At 46.8% G+C, this 20,198-nt stretch overlaps 1 protein-coding gene across 4 annotated transcripts in view; it reads right to left on the bottom strand.

The window, feature by feature from the left end:
• SIL1 (SIL1 nucleotide exchange factor) overlaps positions 1-20,198 on the bottom strand; it is a 100,646-nt gene that overhangs the window by 25,330 nt on the left and 55,118 nt on the right. For all 4 annotated transcript variants that reach the window (XM_074838679.1, XM_074838676.1, XM_074838677.1 and 1 more), the window contains 3 exons: positions 18,842-18,938; positions 15,808-15,999; positions 10,909-11,030 (listed from right to left, as the gene is read on the bottom strand). In XM_074838679.1, the coding sequence (XP_074694780.1) occupies positions 10,909-11,030; positions 15,808-15,999; positions 18,842-18,938 (411 nt within the window). The remainder of the gene's footprint in view (positions 1-10,908; positions 11,031-15,807; positions 16,000-18,841; positions 18,939-20,198) is intronic.

Here is a 20,198-nt window from a genome sequence, read left to right on the forward strand (position 1 = left end):
CCTGATCCGCTAATCCACAATCCGCTGATCTGCAATCCCCAGAGTCCCCAGGGAGAGAAAAGAAAATCCACACGCAGCCTTACAGTATTTCTCTAAGATTTCCTGGCCAGGTCCTGCAGACAGAGCTCACACTATGGAGCCTTCATCCCTTTACGGAATACACCCCGGCAAATTTGCTGCCATGCTAGGGGGTATCGGGGATAATAAAAATAAAATTGCACTTGTCAGAATCAGTGAACAATGGATGTTTTGTGAGGTGCCTGGCAGTGATGCTTCACATGTTTGCTCAGCTCCCCATTGATCTGCAGTATCAGCTCATTTGCAGCAGCCCTCCCACTCCTTCGGACAATTAGCACATTCTTAACTTGGAAGTGCTGCTGCTGCACTGCAGGAAGGGGTGTTGGCGCCTGTGAAAAGGCTGTCCTGGCTGGACCCAGGACGTATGTCCCTCTGTACCTTCTTCCCAGCTGATGTGCACCCAGGGACGCTGCTCCTCCTCCATTTGGCCCCAGGAAGATGGGTTGAAGGTACCCCTGCCCTCAGGGTACGGCGAGGGGGCAGGGTGCGCAGCATGCTCAGTCATGGGCCCCTTGGCCACTCTGCATACCTTAAATCATGATCTCCATAGGCAACATCAACTTCCTACACCAAATCCTTCTTTAAATTATTCTAGACCCCCCTGCCTCATTCAGCCAGCTAAAGGGGAGGCACCCACAATCCCCTCTTTGGCAAGTGTGGCCCATGGCAGCACAATCCCGTGCAGATCAGCTGTGAGCACTGAGCCGTGGGGTGGGAAACTGGGCCATCTCCTGGGGCTGCCACCATTGCACTTAACCATGCCCTTTGTACCCTCTCCAGACGTGCTGACATAACTCCAGAACCTTTGCAAAGCAACTTTGCCTTCACTTGCTGCTTCTCCCCAACTCCATAGCTGCTCAACACTTGCTGACCATGCAAGCGTGGTCGTGGTCTGAGCGGTAAAGCCAGTTTGCGTGGGGAGGACTTGCTCCCAAAACAAGATGGAGAGATCTTCTTTCTACAACATCTTTTCTTTCTCCTTCCTAGCAGGTCTGGTAGAAATGCTGTAAAGGTCTGTGGCTACAGACTCCAGAAACATTCATTAATGCCAAAGCCAGTGTAGATAACACCGCCTGGTATTTCTCCACTACTTCCTTTCGAGGGGCAGGTCCACCCTCCAACGTCTCACAGGCAAGGATGTGAAAACACAGCCCTCAAGGAAATTGCTCAGGTTGCACGTGGAGCAGGAGCCCACAGCAGAGCCTGAACTTGCTGTCCCCCTGCGCCACTTCCACACCTCCACCTTCCCGTTCCAAGTTTTTTGGAGCATGCCTCAAAATATTCCCCTCCTCTCATCTCTGCTCTTCATTGCAGCAGTCACACAAGAGCCATCATGCACAGCTGTGGGAAGCTCGAGGCCAGAAATAGCAGCTCATTACTAGAGCACACCATCACACGCCGAGGACCCCAATACACCCTTCGATCCCCTCCGCGTCACCCCAACCCGCACCACCGCTTTCACCACTCCACCAGCCCGTCCTCTCCAAGCCCTCCTCCAGCAACAGGTCCCACCCAACTCAGGGCTGACTGCACCAAGTGACATCTGTATTTCTCCTGCTGAGCTCTTCAGCCTGCGCTCGTGGAGATTCACAACAGCTGAATTGATCTCCAGACACTGACGGGGTAGGACCAAGCCCTGATTCCATTCCACTCTTGAAGTTTTCAATTAATCATAAAGCCAATTCCATTTTGGGCTCCATCTGTCTTTATTCCTTCAGGGACTAATAATGCCTCACCGTGTGTTTTCACACACTAGCTAACTGAAATTAAGACAGATTTCAATATGAAGTGCCTGAGAAGAAAATGCATTTTTTTAAAAGAAAATTTCAGATTCATTACCATTCTCAGCTTGGAAAAAGATCTTGTTAAGTAAAAGCAGCAGGGTATTAATTTGGAAAACAACTCAGGTGAGCTCCTGTTCATTGCAAGGCATGCAAACACACTAAAATCATATTGATGGGCTTTTATGACAGAGTATGTATGGAAATGTAACACAATCTGCTTCCAAAGGGAGATGAGGAACATACAGAGAAAGATCAGAAAACACTCATGTGTGCAGCCACCGCCGAAAGGGATTCTGGCAGCAGACACGTTGCTGCACCAGGCATGGACCAGAATCCAGAAACCCTTTTCAACCCTCTCTGTTGCACTGACAGAAATAGATAAAAAAAACCCAAGAGCCCTTGTGGTTCATCACGTACGGCAGGTTTTAGCTGCTTAAGGCTTAAGGAAACCTCATTTGCATGTTACCGTACCCGTTAGCACCCTGGGCTTTTTGTTCCTACCTCTGCAAAATCCAGCCACAGGGGCTTTCCAACCAGCCAGGCCTGCACGTCTGCTTTAATAAGGCAATTCCTATGTTGATCTGGTGGTTTATACAAAGCAACAGTCCTAATTATTGATCTCAGCAGATGGATCTAAGGATTAACGACCTATCCCTTGAAACAGCCACCACGGGGCTGTGCCCATCATCTCCTGGCTGTCAGTCCAGCAGCACCAACGCATTCATTCACTCCTCACCCACGCAAAGGTGCGGTCCCACTTGGGTGATAGCTGAGACTGATGCAGGCAGCGATGCTCAAAGCACAGGCCAGCTCCAGGATGATTAAGAGGAGGGAACAGGTATGGCTGGGCAGCAGGAGAGAATAACTGAGAGTCATGAACGTGGAGAAAAGCAGCATGACAGGACATTTACCATGACCCACATATCACCTGGGCTCCAGCTAACACCATCTGACTGCGGGAAGAGTCCTTTCTCTTTCCCATCCTCTATTTTCAGGGCATTCAGAAAAAAAAAGGAGAGACAGTCTGGAAAGGATGGTTGCAAGAAATTATACAATACACACCACGTTAAATTCATAAGAGACAGAACCAGAGAGAATCTGTGAGAACTGAAGTGCGCTGGAGGGACAGCTAGACACTTCTGATGGAAGCGAAGATGCAATCCTTTGATGGTTGCCTTCTGGAACTGGCTGCAGTACCTTGGAAACTCATTAAATGCAGCAGAAAGGACAAGTGACGTACATCTATTGATGCTCTGAGCAGCAAATTAGTTTTCAAATCTATTCAGGGCTCGTGCAGTGGCGTCAAGGGGCTAAGACTCGGTGGGAAGCAGCTGCAATAGTGTTTCTCCAACTTGTGTGATGACTCCAAGCCACCCCGCGGGGAGGGAGCTGCCCCCTGGTCCAGCTCCCCGGAGGTGTCTCGTGGCCACAGTCAGCTGCCCTGACCGGTCCAGCTCAGAGGTCTGCGCGGCTTCTCAGACAGATGAGCCAGTGAGTCATCCCCTTCCAAAACATGCCAGGCAGCTCCAAGGGCCTCTGATGAACATCTCCTTTTAAGCAGAAATAGGATCATCTTAAATAAAGAGAGATCAAAATCCAGTTCACAAGAAGACACAGAATGTCAGCACCTGAGGGAAGAGCAAGTAGTCAACAGTGATGATGAGCTTCTTCAGAAAGAGATCATTTCCAGTACGTTGCTGTTTTCTCTCTCCGCAGAACATCACCCCGTTCAAACACCTGGAGAGACTTGAAGGGGCTGAGGTTGGCAGCAATCTGGCGGAAGACCTGAGGAACTTTCTTCATGAGTGAATAATCAACTTTTCAACGAATCTTAAATCACATGAATAGACAGATGAGGAAAAACTTATCAAAACGCTGTATCAGGAGAACAGGTAGGCTGGAAGATGCCAAAGTGGGAACAAGGTCCCTTGTTGGGACTTGATCCCTCTTCAGTCAGGACAGGCAAGGGCCAGTCTTAGATGCCATGAAAGCCTGCAGCTGCTGGCTTGGGCTATTTTGCCTCCTACACAAGCTCTGGGTCCAGCAGCTCTGCCTGCCTCTCCTCGGCACAAGGAGGGGAGCAACAGAGGGTTGGGGAGTAGATTTGGCTAACTGCAGAAGACAGCCCCCAGGAGCTAAGGGCAGCCCTACAAGACCCCTCCGAAAGCCCAATTCTGCCACTACCATTCAGACCACAAACCTGGCTGGATCTGCCTTTGCATGCTCGTTGCATACAGCCTGCCAGCAATTAAATCCAACAAAAGCTGCAATCAGGAAAGGGGTAGGAGGGTGCACACAGCAGGACCTACAAAGGAAGAGAAGGGATCTGGATCCTCCTATACAAGCTCAGACAATAGCTGTAATCGTAATCGCTGGGTCAGTTCTGTCCACCCCAAACCCTGCTGGGAGCAGGTACGTAATTGAGGCTGGATCCTGCATTTCCTGCTCTCATTGTTCATCTTCCTCCCATTCTTCGCTGCTTTGTTCTATTGAATGCACTTTTTCAACCTCCCTTCTGAAACACATTAACAACGGGCTGCTACAGCCTCCTGTACACCGTGATTAAAGAGTAGACGCAGATGCCTCTTCTTTGTGGAGCATTTTGCACCTATTACTTGGAGGGAATGTGGAGAACATGCGACATGGGAAAGTCACAGCAGGTCAGAAAAATAATGTAGGTGGTTAGGCAGGAAAATCTTTGAAGCTTGTCAAGCCATTAGCTGAGTGCACAGGCTGTAGTAAAAAGGATAAACAGAGAACATGGATGATGAATAAATAGCGGCTGAAGAGACAGAGGAATACATGTTGAGTCCAGTGATGAAACCAGGTCTACGCCGAGAAACAGCAGGTTTGGGCTGGCTTTAGTAACCAGTCTGAATGCGTATTTTAAATGGAAACCACCACAATAACTCAGATGCTTTAGCGGAGCTCATTTACTAAATGAGAAGAGACAGAAACAATGTGTTTTATATAATGCATGACCTGTCCGCGATGAGGTTTTCCTGCAGGTTGTGTCACCAACCTCCCTGAGTGCTGCTGAGCACCGCCGGAGCGGCTTCCCGGCGCTCACATCCCCGGGCAGCACCGGCTCTTCTGCGGGGCTGTGTTTTCAGGGCAGGCCACCTCACACAGGCCTTAGAACAAGTGAGCACCAGGGAACCATCAAGACCCTGCACGGCTCTGGGAGCTCTCACCTCTGTGTGACGGACACGCCAGGAAGAGACCACCTGCATCGTCAAGGCTGAGCCCTGTGAGAACTGAGAAAATGAAACGGTACCCGGTGCTGGGGGGCCAACCCTGCAGGTTTACTCACTGCTGAAGTGTGATGTGAGGCCAAACACTTCAATTTCAGCAATCTGCATCCTCACTGCTTAAACTCTTTGTCCTCCTCCCTCACACCACCAGCCCAACCCAGACCCCCTGGATGGGGTAACTCACTCCAGAATTCCCACGTTTTACAGAAGTGACAACATCCTCAGCCTACAGTCCCACCGGTGAGGCTAAGATGTCCATCCCACCTTGTCAACTCTCCAGCAGTTGCAGGTACCTGGGGAAAACATACCTGGCATGGGATGAGCACCCAACCCTCCACTGCCGCACCCTGCCAGCTTCCTGACACCAGCATTTCCTCAGTATTTAAACTACTAAAACCAGGAACAAACCTTGGATTCTAGATTTTTCTCGTGGGGTCTGCTCTCCCTGTCTTCCCGAGAGCACAGGGATGGCAGTTTGCTATTTAATAGTTAATTACACTTTCTTGTTGTATTTCAGACACTGAAAAATGTTTAGAGATTTATTCTTTTGTGTAATTAACCATAACGATGAAACACAGTTTTATACCGCACTGCAGTTTTTGTTAAGGTTATTCATAATGGGGAAAGGCTAAATAGGTTGAGTTCATTATTGTTACAGAAAAAAAATTAGGTGACCCAATCAAATTAATTTGAAATTAAGTGCAGTGAGGCTGATAACTCCACACAAGTCAGGAGTTCAAATAAAAATAGAAGAGACAATCTATAAAGCAAGAAATTACAAACAGGCAGGGAGTCGAGCTGGAATTACTGCAACTGGGACGTGGCAAACACACAGTGTTGGCAAACAGGGCCACTGAAAAAAACGGTGAAAATGGATAAAGAGATGGGCAAAGATTGTAGGATGTAAAACAAGAAGCTGGAGGAGGAAGGGACGAACATGAAGATGGATTTGAAATAAATGGGTAGGGACAGTACTTGTTAAGCTAACTAGATTTATTTCTCTGCCCAGAAATTCTTATGTCCTTACAAGACAGCATCGAAGCAAGGTCTTTAATTTTACTTTTCCTGGGTTTATTGCTTGGGCCTTAATGTTATTTAACAGCAGTGAGCATCAACCAGTTTCATTGCGAAGCTGGACTTAATTCAAAATCATTAAATCTGGTGGAAGCTTTTTCCTCTTGACAAAGACATCCTGAAGAAGCTGGTGCTTCTCTGACAAAACACGGAAGTCATGCCCTCTAGGAGAATTGTCACCACTGAAATACTGATGGATAGAGCAGGGACAGGGAGAGAGCATTCCCCCATCCCTCCTCCCAGAGAAAAGAAGATGAGAAATCAGAAACAAAACCAGCTGGATATCATGATGCTGAGCACTACTTGGACACCCCAGCACAGCACTGTGCAGGGAGGCAACGGAGCCCATCACTCTGGGCTCTTCTTTTAGGCTTATCTTGAAAAGCAGGTACAGGTTTTATGCCTCTCTTTGCCAAAATAGTGCAAGCTCTAAACAAACTGCAGAGCTGGGTAACGTGAATAGTGGTGATTGGGATGTTCATGATGCACATTGTCATAGTTTAACGGGTTTAATCTCATGGGAAATGGCTAAGACAAACAATACCCTGATGTGAGCCATCTCTAGAAAACTCTTGAGTGCTACTACAAGATGATGTTTGAGTTATTACCTGTGATAAGTCTACTCCCAAGTCTTTACCAAGTTCTGTAACGTTTGTTTTATCACTCAGGGCCAGGGAACAGCGAGATCCCAGTAGCACTGGGCTTGCTGGAAGAGGCTGTGCTGGAAACTGCCCTGCATCCTGCTGGGACACGCGGCAAACACCAGCTTGGACCATCAGTTTGAAATCCTGTCCCCGGCTACCCAGTTTGAACAGCACATGGGTTTTTAAAGAACTGGCCAAAACGCCACAAATCTCTCAATGCAGCTGCACAAACAAGTGTCCTCCAGGCTCCCCACTTTGGCCATGCTGAAAATCTCACCTTCCGCACTTTCTGCCCTCTCCCCGTGAAATACAAATTGCTTCTCTTTGCCTTGAAGATCCCACAGCTCGGTTTCTCTCCATCCTCACCTTTAACTGACCCCTAAGCGTTGGGGAGCATTTGGTAAAGATTCAAGAATGCATTCGACAAATTATTATTCCCCTTGTAAACGGATTACAAAAATCCTTTTATTACAAAATATTAAAATGTTCAAATTATTGGTGTGGAAAAACGTTTCCTGGAGGTAAAGTTTTTAAAAATTGAGGTTTTAATCACAAGCATAATCCTTTCTGGCTAACATTTTCAGTCTTGTGAAACATCTAGATACAAATTGCGCAGAGGCCTGGCTGTGCTATGAACAAAGGAAGATGCTGCCTGTAAATAGCTTAGAGGACATCAGAAGACACTTTTCTCATCAGCAGTCTTTTTTAGCTTAATATAGCTCCTCTTTGCATAAAACATTGACATTTTTGCAATGTTTGGACCCAATGGTGCGAATGCTGATTGTCATCCGAAGATACTAGAGTGTACCTTCAAAAATATGCAAGAACATTTTACAGACAGTAGTTTTACTTGCCTCCAAAATGCTGTATCTTAATATTTCATACTTATATATATTTAAATGTTAGCACCACCAGATAAATGCTAACATGCTTTTATGCTAATGCAATCACTGAAAATCCAGATAATGTTGTGTATTGGCATATTCTGTTAGTGAATTATGGATACCTAAATGTACAATCCCACATGCCTAGCAATTATTTTTGTTAGTGCATTTAACTTTTATTTGCAATCAGAGCACTTGAGGATTGTTCAAATGAAGTTTACTTTTGCAAACTGCTGAATGGAAAACATTTTGTTAAAGGTTTAAAAACAGTAAGACTGTGATGAGGTTTTAGAGTTGCAATAAGGGCACCACTCAGAAAACTCTACCAGATGGAACGATGTTTGATTTGGTCACACACTCGGCGATTAAAACCCAAATGCCTAAAATGAAGGACATATAAAAGAAACAAGATATGAAATCTTGATTTCTTCCACATCAGGTCACCATCTTCCATGGCAGAGGCTCACAGATAGAGGCAGACGGATACCGGGAGGACAGTGTCTGAGCAGGCAGCACCCTGGCAGAGAGACCCTGGGACCCGTTGCCTTGAGGACCAAACTCTGCTGTGCTAAGGCTGCTTTTCAAGTCCAGTTTAAGCCAAATAAATAGAAGCGATATCAGGAGAGAGAATCCTGAGCTGTCCCTGCTGCACCTTCTCTTCCTCCTCCTTCTCCCCCTGCTGTCTTTGCTGATCCAATGTCTTGGCCAGCCAGCTGGCCCGTTGGCTCAAGATGCTGATCCACTTGAAAACCCTTTCATCCCAAATCGGTTTTCAGCACAGCCAGACCTCTGAGCCAGGTCCCAGCCGGACTGCGTGCAGGCAAAACCTGGGTGATGCAGTCGGTTGCTCCATCTCTTACCTGCCTCAATACCTGATCAGAGTTAAGGACAACACAAATCTGGAGAAGACCTGGGTATTTTTAAGAGTTGAAAAGTTCTGGATGTGACCCAAGAACATTTGAAACTGCTCAGTGTCCAGTGGTTTTCTCCTGCATAAAACAACTTGCCTACAGACAAAGCCAAACTTCCAGATTCAGCTATGCCAGGAGTTAGTGACCTCCCAGGCTGGGCTGAGGAGCTGCTATGATCATGCATTAATTTTCCTCTGGGAAGGTCTGCCTGGCTTGAAACTGATGGCCTGAGCCACCCTGGCTGAAGAGACCTGGGAGGTGGCCACAGACCCATTTGGTGAGCAGCAGACCATCGCCTCTTGCCCAGGAATGGCTCAGCATCCAGCGCAGGATCTGATACGAGCCCCAGGCACACGAGTACAGATCAGATTGTGCCCCCGCAGCCCAGTGAGCTGTGGCACCTCTGGGCATTTATTGGAAAGTCCCACCACCTAACTGAGGCGCCTAGGAACAACCATGAGTGAAGGAAATAAACATCAACCCCTCAGAAAAACACAAGGTATCAGAAAATGCTTAGTGTGAAGTACTTGAAGTGCCCCCGGCAGTATAACTGGAGCACGGAGTAAGCTGAGAAAATGTATGAACAAACAAATTAAGCAGATAGCACAAAGCAGACAAGTTGGCATGTAGGTGTCTATTGAGAAAGCTTAAGCACAGCAAGGGGAAAAAAAGCAAACCCAAAAATCAGGCATAATATTCCTCACACTTTGGAACTGAGCTCTCAGACAATACATCATCCAAACCACTCAAAATTACCATCTGTCAGAATGTCCTTTAAAGAAAAAAAGGTCTAAAAGTTTCCAAAGCAGTATTTTAATATAGTCATATTAGAAAAGAGAATGTTTCTGTCCGACGAAAGGCATTTGCTATTAGTTGAGGAATACTATATAAACCCATTAGTTTCGTGGCCATTGCTACATGCTCATATCATGAGACAATGAATTTCTCAAGTCTTGATCATCTCACATTAGCTAAATCAGGAAAGAAGTGATTTAATAGCCCTTGTCATTTCACAAGTTACCTGCAAAATGTTTCCAGAGTCTCTACATGATTTTCTCTTTATGAAACATATCATTAAGAGTCTACATGTTATTAAAGAACCTAAGGAAACAATTACAATATTGCCTCAAACATTACAATTGGCCAGAATATGAGGAGCGGGTCTGTCTTTCTGATGTGAAAGAGTACATCTTCTTGTGATCAGTAAGCCAAATTCTGTTTCAAGATATAAGCTGGATCCTTTCCTGGTGTAAATCTGGGTACCTGCTGCTGTCCATGAGGTCATATTACTTCTCACATGCTGAGAACTAAGTGCATTGTATACAAGATTGCAAAAGAAATGCATATTTGTAGACTATATATTAGACTAAGTGATAAATAATTTATAATGGTGGAGAAGATGACCGTATTTTTAGGCATAGAAATACGCAGATATAACAGTCCTGACTTTCAGTCTCCACTCTGCACTTCTGACCTTGAAGTCTGGTTCCATCCAATACATTTCTAAAGCCTCTGCACCTGTGAATGTGCAACACACACATCATAAAGCCCCAAAACCCATAAAACAAAAAGGGCACCAATAAAACCCACTGAGCCCATACGGTACCACGTGCAGCACTACATGCTACGCCCTAGCACACGGCTGACTGGGCTCCTTTGGGCAACAGCCGCCTTCCAATGAACCACAAACATCTTTCAGACCAGTCTCTCTCTCTCTCTGTTGACCCCATTCCTAACCCCATGTCTAATCGACATCCCTTTGCTGTCAGAGGCACATGTCTGTGGGGCTAAAAGCCCCCTCCAAAGACCATGGGAGTTGCTATATTTCTGAAATCAGCATCTTGCAATCCTAAAGAGGCCTAGGAGAAAGGAATAGGAGGGGGAAAGGTGCTCCCTGGGACACTCGTAACCACACCATCCTCCAGACCTTCCCCCAAAGAGGGCTGCCAAGGGGAGACGAGGGGAGGCAGAATTATTCCCCTCGGACTTTGTTAAAACGAGGACCCCAGGGAAATCAAGAAACAATCACAGCTTCCACACCAAATTACTTCTGGCTAAGTCTAACGAGCAGGATGAGGACATGCTGAGGAGACCAGCAGGGTAAGCAGTGCTGCAAGGGAAGGGCTAGGCAGGGGAGAAGACAATCTGGTGTGTTGCACAACGAGAGAAGCTTTCAGCTCCTGCTATCAGAAATAAATCAAGAGAGATGAAGAGAAACACAGAGGCCATCTGGTCTCCCGAGGTTATAACCCTCCCAGGCTGGGTGGGAGAGAGCTCACCTGGAGAGCGCGGCTCCCAGGACGAAGGCAGCGTGCTCCTTCAGTGCGGCCTCGGTGCTGTTCAGCCCGTCGATCACAAGCTGGAGTCCACCCATGGAGAGGAAGTCCTTAGCGTTGTCCACCTGGGAGAGAGCAGGTCCCCATCAGTTCAAAACCCCCAGCCAGATTCCACTCAACAACTCTTTGAGAACGCCTTGCTTCAGAAAGAGCAGCATCTCTTCCTTCCTAGTCTAACCAGCGCTGAGTTTTAAAAGCAATTAAAAATTAAGAAAGAAGACTGTGGCTCGAATTTCATACAACGCTGCCTGCGAGCACTGGATGTCATGGCTGCAGACGCACAGTGTACTGACAGGTGGCTATTATTACATGCAGAAGGCATCACTGAAAACTCAAATACTTTGATTAGCTATCAAAACTATTCTTGACACGTATTTCAGTAATTCAGGTGATGTCAAAAATTCAGTAAATCCAACGATGTCAAAAAACCCCAGTTCTCTGCTCTCTCACCTGAGCAGGCCTTTACTGGGAATGCAGGGAATTGTATGTTTTGCAAATGCAACTAATTAATTGATGGTTTAACTGTAGCACCAAGAGTTAGGAATGTTTAAGAGCCTGTCAGCAGCAACAGTACAGAGGCAGCATCCCTCTGCTCACAGACAGGCACACGGGTGGCTCTGGGTGTTTTTCATGACTACCGTCCACAATTTCATGCAGACGTGAAAAGAAAAAGCCAGTCCCTGCTTGGAAGGGTCAGCCAGGAGCTTCCCCTGGGGGCAGCCTAAGCAATGATTTTTCTAAAGCAGACAATACTGGACTAACTGTGAGTAGGGAAATGTTTAAATATTAGTGGGGATTCATGTGTCTTTGACTTTAACCAGACTCAGGGTTAACCAGCCACAAATCACAGTAGGCATCTGTTCTCAGAGAGGAGATTAGAAAAGGGCTCTGGGTAGCTCGCAAACAAAATTCAGAGAAACAGTGTAAAGTGTTTCAATACAAACTTCAGTCCAAAATCAAACTGATGCATTTTGGATTTCAAGGATTTTTTTTTTCAGTCTAAAGGGGAATCGGATGAACCCTCATAATTGTGTGTGCCAAGAATTCGGGTTGAGAATTTCAGCATTTCTCCTCCCTGCAAGACAGGGAGACAACAGCATATGTTGGTAGATGGAAATAGAACCTAAAACCAAGTTATCAGCTGGGCAAACCGACCTCCCCGGCGTCAGCGAGCAGACTGCACCGATGGGGTGGGACAGGACAGACACAAGGTGTGCAGGGTATGTCGGGCTCAGGCACCGTGCTCCAGCCTGAACACTCTTAGCCAACAGTGACTTCATGCTTAGTGTTATTTTTATCTCAACCGTGTGCCTTCACCAAAATTGGCCATAAGTCAGATATTTTAGGTACCCAAGAGAATGAAGAAGCTACTTAGCTTTATGTCCTACGGGTACATCTTTACCAAAGCGGGACCCGGGGAGCTACAGCTCGTCTCTTCTCCCCATGGGACAATACCCACCACTTGCTGTCCCTCTGCAAAGCCGGCAACAGAAATCTGATCTCTGCAGGTCTGCTGGGGCTGATTCAGGATTTGCAGCAGCTTTTGTATCCTTTCAGATCCTATTCTTTTAATTGTCCCTATAAACTGGACCCGCCAGACCTCTTACTCTTCTGCAGGCCCATCTTTGCCTACAAAGAAATCTATGCAGCAACCCAATTTCAGCTACCAGTGCGTTCTTTTATTGCTCAGCCTCTGTAAAATCTCCAAGGCTGTTTTAACGCCAGAATTGGACATGGACTTTTGCTCAAGAGGGAATGCATAGACAGGCAGAAGCTTGCATCCAGCATCAGTCGTGGTAAAACCAACCATTGCTGTAACCTCATCAGCACCGGAGTCCTTCAGGCCAGCCCCAGTGTCAGTGAGACACCTCAACTTGTGCTGTAAAGCCTATTTTGAAAATATTTTTGTTTTTTTTTAACTGGATCCTGTTGTGAGAGCTCACTCCCTCATTCATCGTTTTAAAACCAACAAAACCCCCAAACTCAACAACTTGAAGGTATTAACCTCTCTGGGGAGCGGAGGATGCTGTGAGGCAGCAGCTCATGCCTCACTTCAGTCCACTGGAATTGGCACAGAAGAAAGCCAAAGATCAAAAGAGCTCTCGAGTAAAGTACACAGGCAAGGTGGGCGAGGAGAGGGATGGGGGAAGAGCAAATATGACAGCAGTTATTCAGGGAGTGGCTTTGAATCGGAGGAGAAAGAAAACAGGGAGGGAAGGCGAGAGAGAAAATGTTAGAAAACGAGAGCAAGGAAAAGTAGCATGTCAACTGTACACAACGGAAAGGAAATTAGCAGTGAGAAATGGTGTGGCATGTCAGAGGAGGGGAGAGAGAAAGATAAGGAAAGTAAATAATTGAGAGAAAGAGCCTGCAATGCATGAGAACGGGTCTTGGCTCTACACACTGCTGTGCAAGCACCGTGAATTCTGTTTATAAATGAGTTATGCTCTGGCCTCTTCACATTTCCATTTGGTTTTTATGCGTTACAGATAACCCAGCAAGCCAAACCTTCCTGCTCTTTCTCCAAGATGGGCTCCCAAACATGCCAAGTTGAATCCTGACTGATGAGAAGCAAACCAGAGCTGGCAACCAAAAGCTGAGCAAACGCAAAGCCCTTGGGCTGGCTCTTCAAGAGCAGGAGAGAGCATCTCTGCCCCTGCTCGGCACCGGCCACGGCTTCCCCTCCGCCCCCTCGCAGCGAGCTCGGAGGCACATGCTGCTTCACGTCCCAGCGCTCCAGGATGCTCATGACCATGCCATGGACCAGAGAGCATCCTTTGCTTGCAAACCCTAAAGGGAATGGCATTTTCCACTCGACAGGGCATTTTGTGCCCTGGAGGCAGCAGCAGGACGGCCGGGAGCTGAATGATTATCAAAAGCCATGGCATGTTACCATTTAGATGGAGGCTGGGGGAAGAGGGAGCGGCAGAGCTGTCACCGGTCCCACACGTGGCTGCACACTGCCCTGGGCCACCCACACCTGCGAGGATGCCCGTCCTCCAGCGGCACGGCTGGGGCTCGCCGCAGAGGACTCCTGACAAGTTCAGCTCTTCCAGGGTTATGCGGCACAAGCGTATTTGGCTGCTGTTCAGTAATTACATTAAGCCGGTACTGCTAAAGTCAGTACCAAGCAGAGATAATGCTCTGGACGCATTCAACTGGCTGGAAGAAGAAAGAGGAGGAAAAGCCACGCTGGCTTAGAGACAAGTCATATTTCTTATCAGCTTCCTGCCTGATGAGAAGGTGCTGCCCAGCCATCTGCCCCGACAGCGCAGGCACAGAGCAACGTTGTGATCGATGCACAAAGCAGTCCTCTGTGCTCCCTGCCAGCCTCCCTGCCATTTCCCCCTTTCTGACCCCTTTGATGCTGGATGTGGTTCCCTTTGATGCTCCAGTCCCTGCACAGGGAGCGGGGACCACTTCCCTGCCCCTCGCCTTTCTGAAATTGTTTGCCCCATCCTGTGCTGCAAGCAGGTGGGATTTTATGCTGGAATAGTCCAGACTGTTATGCTGGAATCCAAAGCATCCCAGGGTGTTTAGGGGTTGCTTTTTAGCATGCTGGCCTGATGCTCTGGCACCCTTAACCAGACAGAATTAGCCCTGAGTAAATATGAAGCTCTTTGGGCACCCATTGTTCACACTTATTCTCTGAGTCAGACAGATGCTGTCAGTGAAACAAAAGCATTGAGAACAAACAGCAAGGAAGCCTCTGCATGTGTATGACAGAGATTTAGTGTGGAAACTCAAGACAAAGAGCCCTGGAAATAACACTTCTATTAGCTGATGCACGGACTTCCTCTCTCAGCAGCACATTCCTTCAGCTACCTCCCCTCAAAATACCACATTTGGTTTTAAGAAGTGCCGTTCTGGTGAAAGGTCTTGCACTGGCATCTCCCAAGAGTTGTGCCATTCACCCTCTGAAATGATAAAGTCACTGAAAGCAACACTGGAAGCAACACCAGTCTGTTCCAGACTCTCCCAGTCACTGGGGAGGAAGAAGCCCAGTCCCTTCCCACGAGGCAGAACACAGCCTCGACACCCAGACACCCCCCCCCCAAGCTGCTGCAGCGTGGGAAGGCACCAAGCACAAGGGAAGAGAGCGACGTGCCCGCAGCCTACAACCAACGGGAGGTAAAACTGTGCGAGCTGAAAGCAGAGCAAGAGAGATCAGGGGGAGGGGGGGAAAAAAGTGAGCATACACCTGAGGAAGCGAGATTCCAGGAGATCTATTCAACCACACGCACAGCCAATTAGCACGGCTCAGCTGATGCTCAGCAACTTGCCATTTGCCTGAGCCTTCAGTCGTTGTTGCCACCAGACCAGCTGTGAGAGGGGCTTTACATGCCAAACAAAATACAGGTTTACAGACAAAATACAGGTTTTTGGGTGGCTGTCATCTTCCCTGGTACGAAGACATTCTCTGCAAACTGATGTAGGGGCATCTACCTGCAATCACAGAGGCTTTCCATGGAAGGAGTGAGAAAATAATTATTTTCTTAGCAGCCACCACTCTACTTACCCAAAAATGGTAGATAAAACCCCATTTTGTAACATTAGGTATATAAACGAAGAAAAAGACAGGGCAAGAAAAAAAGCCTGAGAACAGACAACAAATCAGGCAACAGTAACCCCTAGGAAACTGCTCGCTACTGGCACGAGCGATTATTTATTCAAACTTGGATATAAAATAAGCCTGCAGTAGCCCTCTGCTGTCTGTTATTGTCCCAGGATTATGATAATTAAGCAATTTGTATTACCTGATACTGATAAGAAAAATAAAACCACATTTATGACACCGTATCCCCTGGATTTTACATGGTAGTTACTAATGCATTTTGTTACCTGGTGAACATAATATTCAAGATCATAAAGCGCCGCTACTTTTTCATCCAGCGTGGAGGCAGAGCTATTGAATTTGCTGATTAATTTAACCATAATTTCATAATCTGTTTCCATCTTCACATTCAGCTTTTCAAACTCCTCCTTCAGCTGCTCTATGGGCCGGAACTTCTTCCTCACCTCTTCCTCGTGGGCCTTGAAAGCAGAAGGAGGAAACCAGATATGAAGGCAGGTGATAGAGAGCCAAGAAAAATGTAGAAAGAAACCCCAGCCCCAAATTTACAAGGAGAACCTGGCTGTCTATGCAAACGGATTTACTGCTGTGCATCAGAGATGCAGGGGAAGCGTTGAAGGGTCCTTCCGAGAAGCCCAGGAACCCACTTATCTGTAAGATCCCTGCCTTGAGTACCAGCAAGCGCCTCCCAAGCCTGTCCCTAGGGCTTTGTACACCACTTTTATGTCCTTTCAAAACAACATCAAGCCCAAAGGCAGGCAGCACTGCTGTTCTCCATTTGCCTGCAAGTGGATGTTCTTGAGACCTGACTGCAAAAAGCCCTGAGCAACCTCCCTGATCTCACAGCTGACGCTGCTCGGAGCTGGACATGGGACTGGAAACCTCCAGAGGTCCTGTCCAGCCTGAACTGCCCAGTGACTCCGTGCCAGTGACATCAAGGAGATCTCCTTGAATGCATACAGAGACACTTTCATCATCCCAACTGCTTAACACATTTCAGGATGGCTTTATCTCTCAAGGAAACGAATGCACTCGCTGTCGGGGGCAGAAGCCATCAGAAACCAGCTATAAAATGGGGGCAGCTGAAGTGCCGTGCCATGGGGCTCGGCCGGGAGGTATCTTGTCCTGCAGCATGGCTGGTCTTCCTCATACAAACAGCACTCCAAGGGCTGCGATGAACTGAGAGCTGCAGAAAGGCGGGCGGTGAGAAGGAAAAGGCTCTGCCAGAGATCTGAGAGAGCCCCAGGGCCAGCAGGGAGCAATTCTCCCACATCAGCACGGGGACAGGCAGGGACAGAGCCTGCTGCTGCAGGGGACAGAGGAAGCAGAGAGGCCAGACTGAAGATTAGCTGCCCCAAGAGCAGGAGAAAGCAAGACATCCCCTTTTGAAAGGGATTCTGTCATGAGCACAAATACCAAAGTATGTTTTTATACAGGAGTGACCCACAACTAGAGGGTGGGCACATGCCATGCTCCCCCCAGCAAGCACTGCCCCAAGGGCTCCCATGTACTTGAGCCCTTGGAGAAAAAAAAAAAAAAAAGAGCAATGGAAGTAAAAGCACTGTCAATCTAATGGCAGCCGTACAATCAATGCTAATGACTACTGGCCTAATTACTATAGGTACCACGCAGTAACACAGAACACCATCCCCACCCAACTGCACAGAACTGCTTCTGCAAGAGCGTAGATGGGAACGCACTTGGTGTAACTCAATTTACTTTGACTCAGTTACTTCAAGGACGAATTTTCTCCCTGCAGGAGTGATTTTAAATGGAGTACTTTAGGTCCATTAGATGTATCTGGTTTTAGCCCAGTTGCTGGGACAATAGCTATTCTAACAGGGTTTTTAAAAATATGGCTTATTTTCACACAATAGAGTATCACTAATTTTTGCATTTAAATGACACTCATTTCAAGAAGTCCTGCCATCAGTAATGCTGGCTGCTACATAAATAATCTTACAGGAAACAAAATAATGCCCTGGTGCCAGATAGGGGAAAAAAAGACTTTCTGTGACTCCAAGACTTCAGAGCCTTGACTCCTACCTGAGTTTTCCTACGACTGAGACAACATCAAGGCAGCAGAAGGAGCTAGGGCCTAAGGAAATACTGCTGAGTGGAAGAGGGGAAAAAGGCTGTGATCCACCTGATGAGTAACATATCACTCATCCCACCAGTGTCATGCCAGTGGCTGGGGACAGCTGAAAGCAGCACTTACATTCTGTTTTACTTCAGGTTGTGGATTATTAAATGGGAAATTTACAGCTTATATAAGGAAACTTCAGCCTATGCTTCACCTTGGCCACTCGGTTTTTACTACCCAAGGCATAAGACTGGAAACTTAAACCATGCAGTGGCTTGTCACCATCACTGAATCCAGAACAGAAGTGTCTCAGCTGCACAACAATTTTTGTACTTCCTCACGCTTAGAAGGACAGTGAACAGCAAAGTAACTTCCTTTACAAATACTGTCACACTGTGATCCATTCCGCTTTGGGATCTGTGCACATTTTTGTGAACTAAGTGGCAATTGAATAAACCAATCTAGACAATGGATAAAAATACATCCAAACAACGGAAAGGAAATCAGCTTGTGAGTGCACACAAGCGCTTGCAAGTTTCTCTTCTGCGTTATTAATTCAGGTCTAATCACATCGGTATCAGAAAACTTAGGAGAGCAGCATCACACCAGAGAGCTTACTGACCTGCTTTGGGCTCAGGAAAGATCCCACAGCTTCACTTTAGCTCTGGTACACCAAGAATGGCAGTAAGAAATTAGGTGTCTGGATGGCTCATGAGGCTGGTTACATGGACCCTGCATGTCTGGTTTGCTAGTTGAGATCCCACTCACTTGATTAAAGACCAGAAAGCAGCAGCATCTGATGGCTGATCTGTTGCTAAACTGCCGATCCCAGCCCAGGCCACCACTGCAGCCCCTCTCTCCTGACAGCCCATGGGATAATTATTACTGAGAAACCCCCTGGACTGCAAGAATTTATGTAAGTACTTACAAGCAGTTTGCAACGCAAGGCCTTTAAGTTTGAAATTAATAAAATGGACCTGAACAAAAGTTTTCCATTTTTACAGAAACCCCAGGATTAGTACAAAAATGGGTGAGTTTCCCAGGGAACTATATCACTAATAGGCTAGTAAAGGTATTTTAGGTCTGTATTCACCCAAAGATTAGTCTGCACTTTACTTTCCCAAGCAATTACTTTAATCATCATATTTCTGAGATGTGCAATGCAGGGTGTTCGCATCTGTGTAGTGTGCATTGCTTTAGAAACAAGGAATTCCCCTTACCTTTCTTTCTGCCTTTTCACTCTCCTTCATTTTAGCCAACGCTTTTTTGAGCTCCTGGGATGTGAATGAATTTGAGTCAACATCCACCTTGCCCAGCCTTGCAGAGGAAACAAAACATTTTATGAGTGAACAATTGTGTCTGTAATATTTTCATTGTTATATACTAGCAATGGATAACGTCAAGGAGGAAGGGTGCTAAGAGTTCTAGATTTCCATGCATCTTACTTAAAACACACAGAAAAACTCTGTGCTCAAGGAAGGATTAGTCCCAGCACTACATTTTATGGGTGGTTTGCAGACATCTCGCCCTGACAATCAAAAAGGCTCCATAACCTGCATGTTGACTCAGAATCTCAAGCCTTAACACAATAAAAAGAGCTGATTAATTTATGTCTCTGAATTTCATGTAGCAATATATAGAAAAGCAGGAAACGTTTCAGAGGAAAAACAAAAAAGCACCACTGTGCCACTAAGTCATTGCTAAGGACTTGCAAGCTTTAACAGGGAGATCTACAGCTCAAGTGCTGATGATGGTCATACACAAAGTTAGGGCGGGGGTAAGTCCAAGCAGAAATTACACAGAAATGCTTAAAACCCATGTTGTGTTGCTCTTTACATCAATCTCATTGCTTCAGGGGATTTATTTGGGCCATAAACACTCTTGCACGGAGAAAAGGAAAGCCAACCTTTGAGACATCATGCACCTAAAGAGCTTCTCCATGCTCCAAACAGGAGTAACTGGGGAGCGAGGGAAGCAGTGGTAAATCCCACACACTTTAGGAAGGAAATTTCCCCATAGTAATTAAGTCTGTCTTTGTTAGGAGGCTGCCAAGGGGAAAGTCAAAGCCAGTGAAACTTTTAAAACAAATTTTAAAATGTGGTTGTAGGGAAGGCTGGGTGATCTAAGGAGAAGGTCAGCAGTAACTGATGTGTACGTAGTGAACACTGCAAGCCTACTGACTGCACGCAGCTAAAAACAATGTTATCTGGCTCAGGTCAACACAAACCAACCCCCTCACAACTGCTCTGATGGCTCAAGCTCAGAAAGGAGTTTCAGACCGATTGCTGCAGACATTTTGAAGGAATAAATGTCATTCAAAGAAGTCACGTTGCCAATTTAGTTTGAGTGTCATGGCATGAGAAGCCATGAAGGTGTCTCTCAATATGCACTCAGGGCACTTCTAACCGCCATCCTGAAGGGATCACAAAGGACAGGGCTCAGTTTTCAGCACTGCTGAACTCTTAAACCAGCAATTAAGTCTCAGGAAGAGACAGCAATTGAGCGCACCAGGGAACCAGGCCTCTCATAAAAGACATGAAACCCACAGCCACCCACCCCTGACGCTTTGCATCACTG

The sequence above is a fragment of the Strix aluco genome, chromosome 13, assembly GCF_031877795.1.
Source record: "Strix aluco isolate bStrAlu1 chromosome 13, bStrAlu1.hap1, whole genome shotgun sequence".
Lineage (NCBI taxonomy): Eukaryota > Metazoa > Chordata > Aves > Strigiformes > Strigidae > Strix > Strix aluco.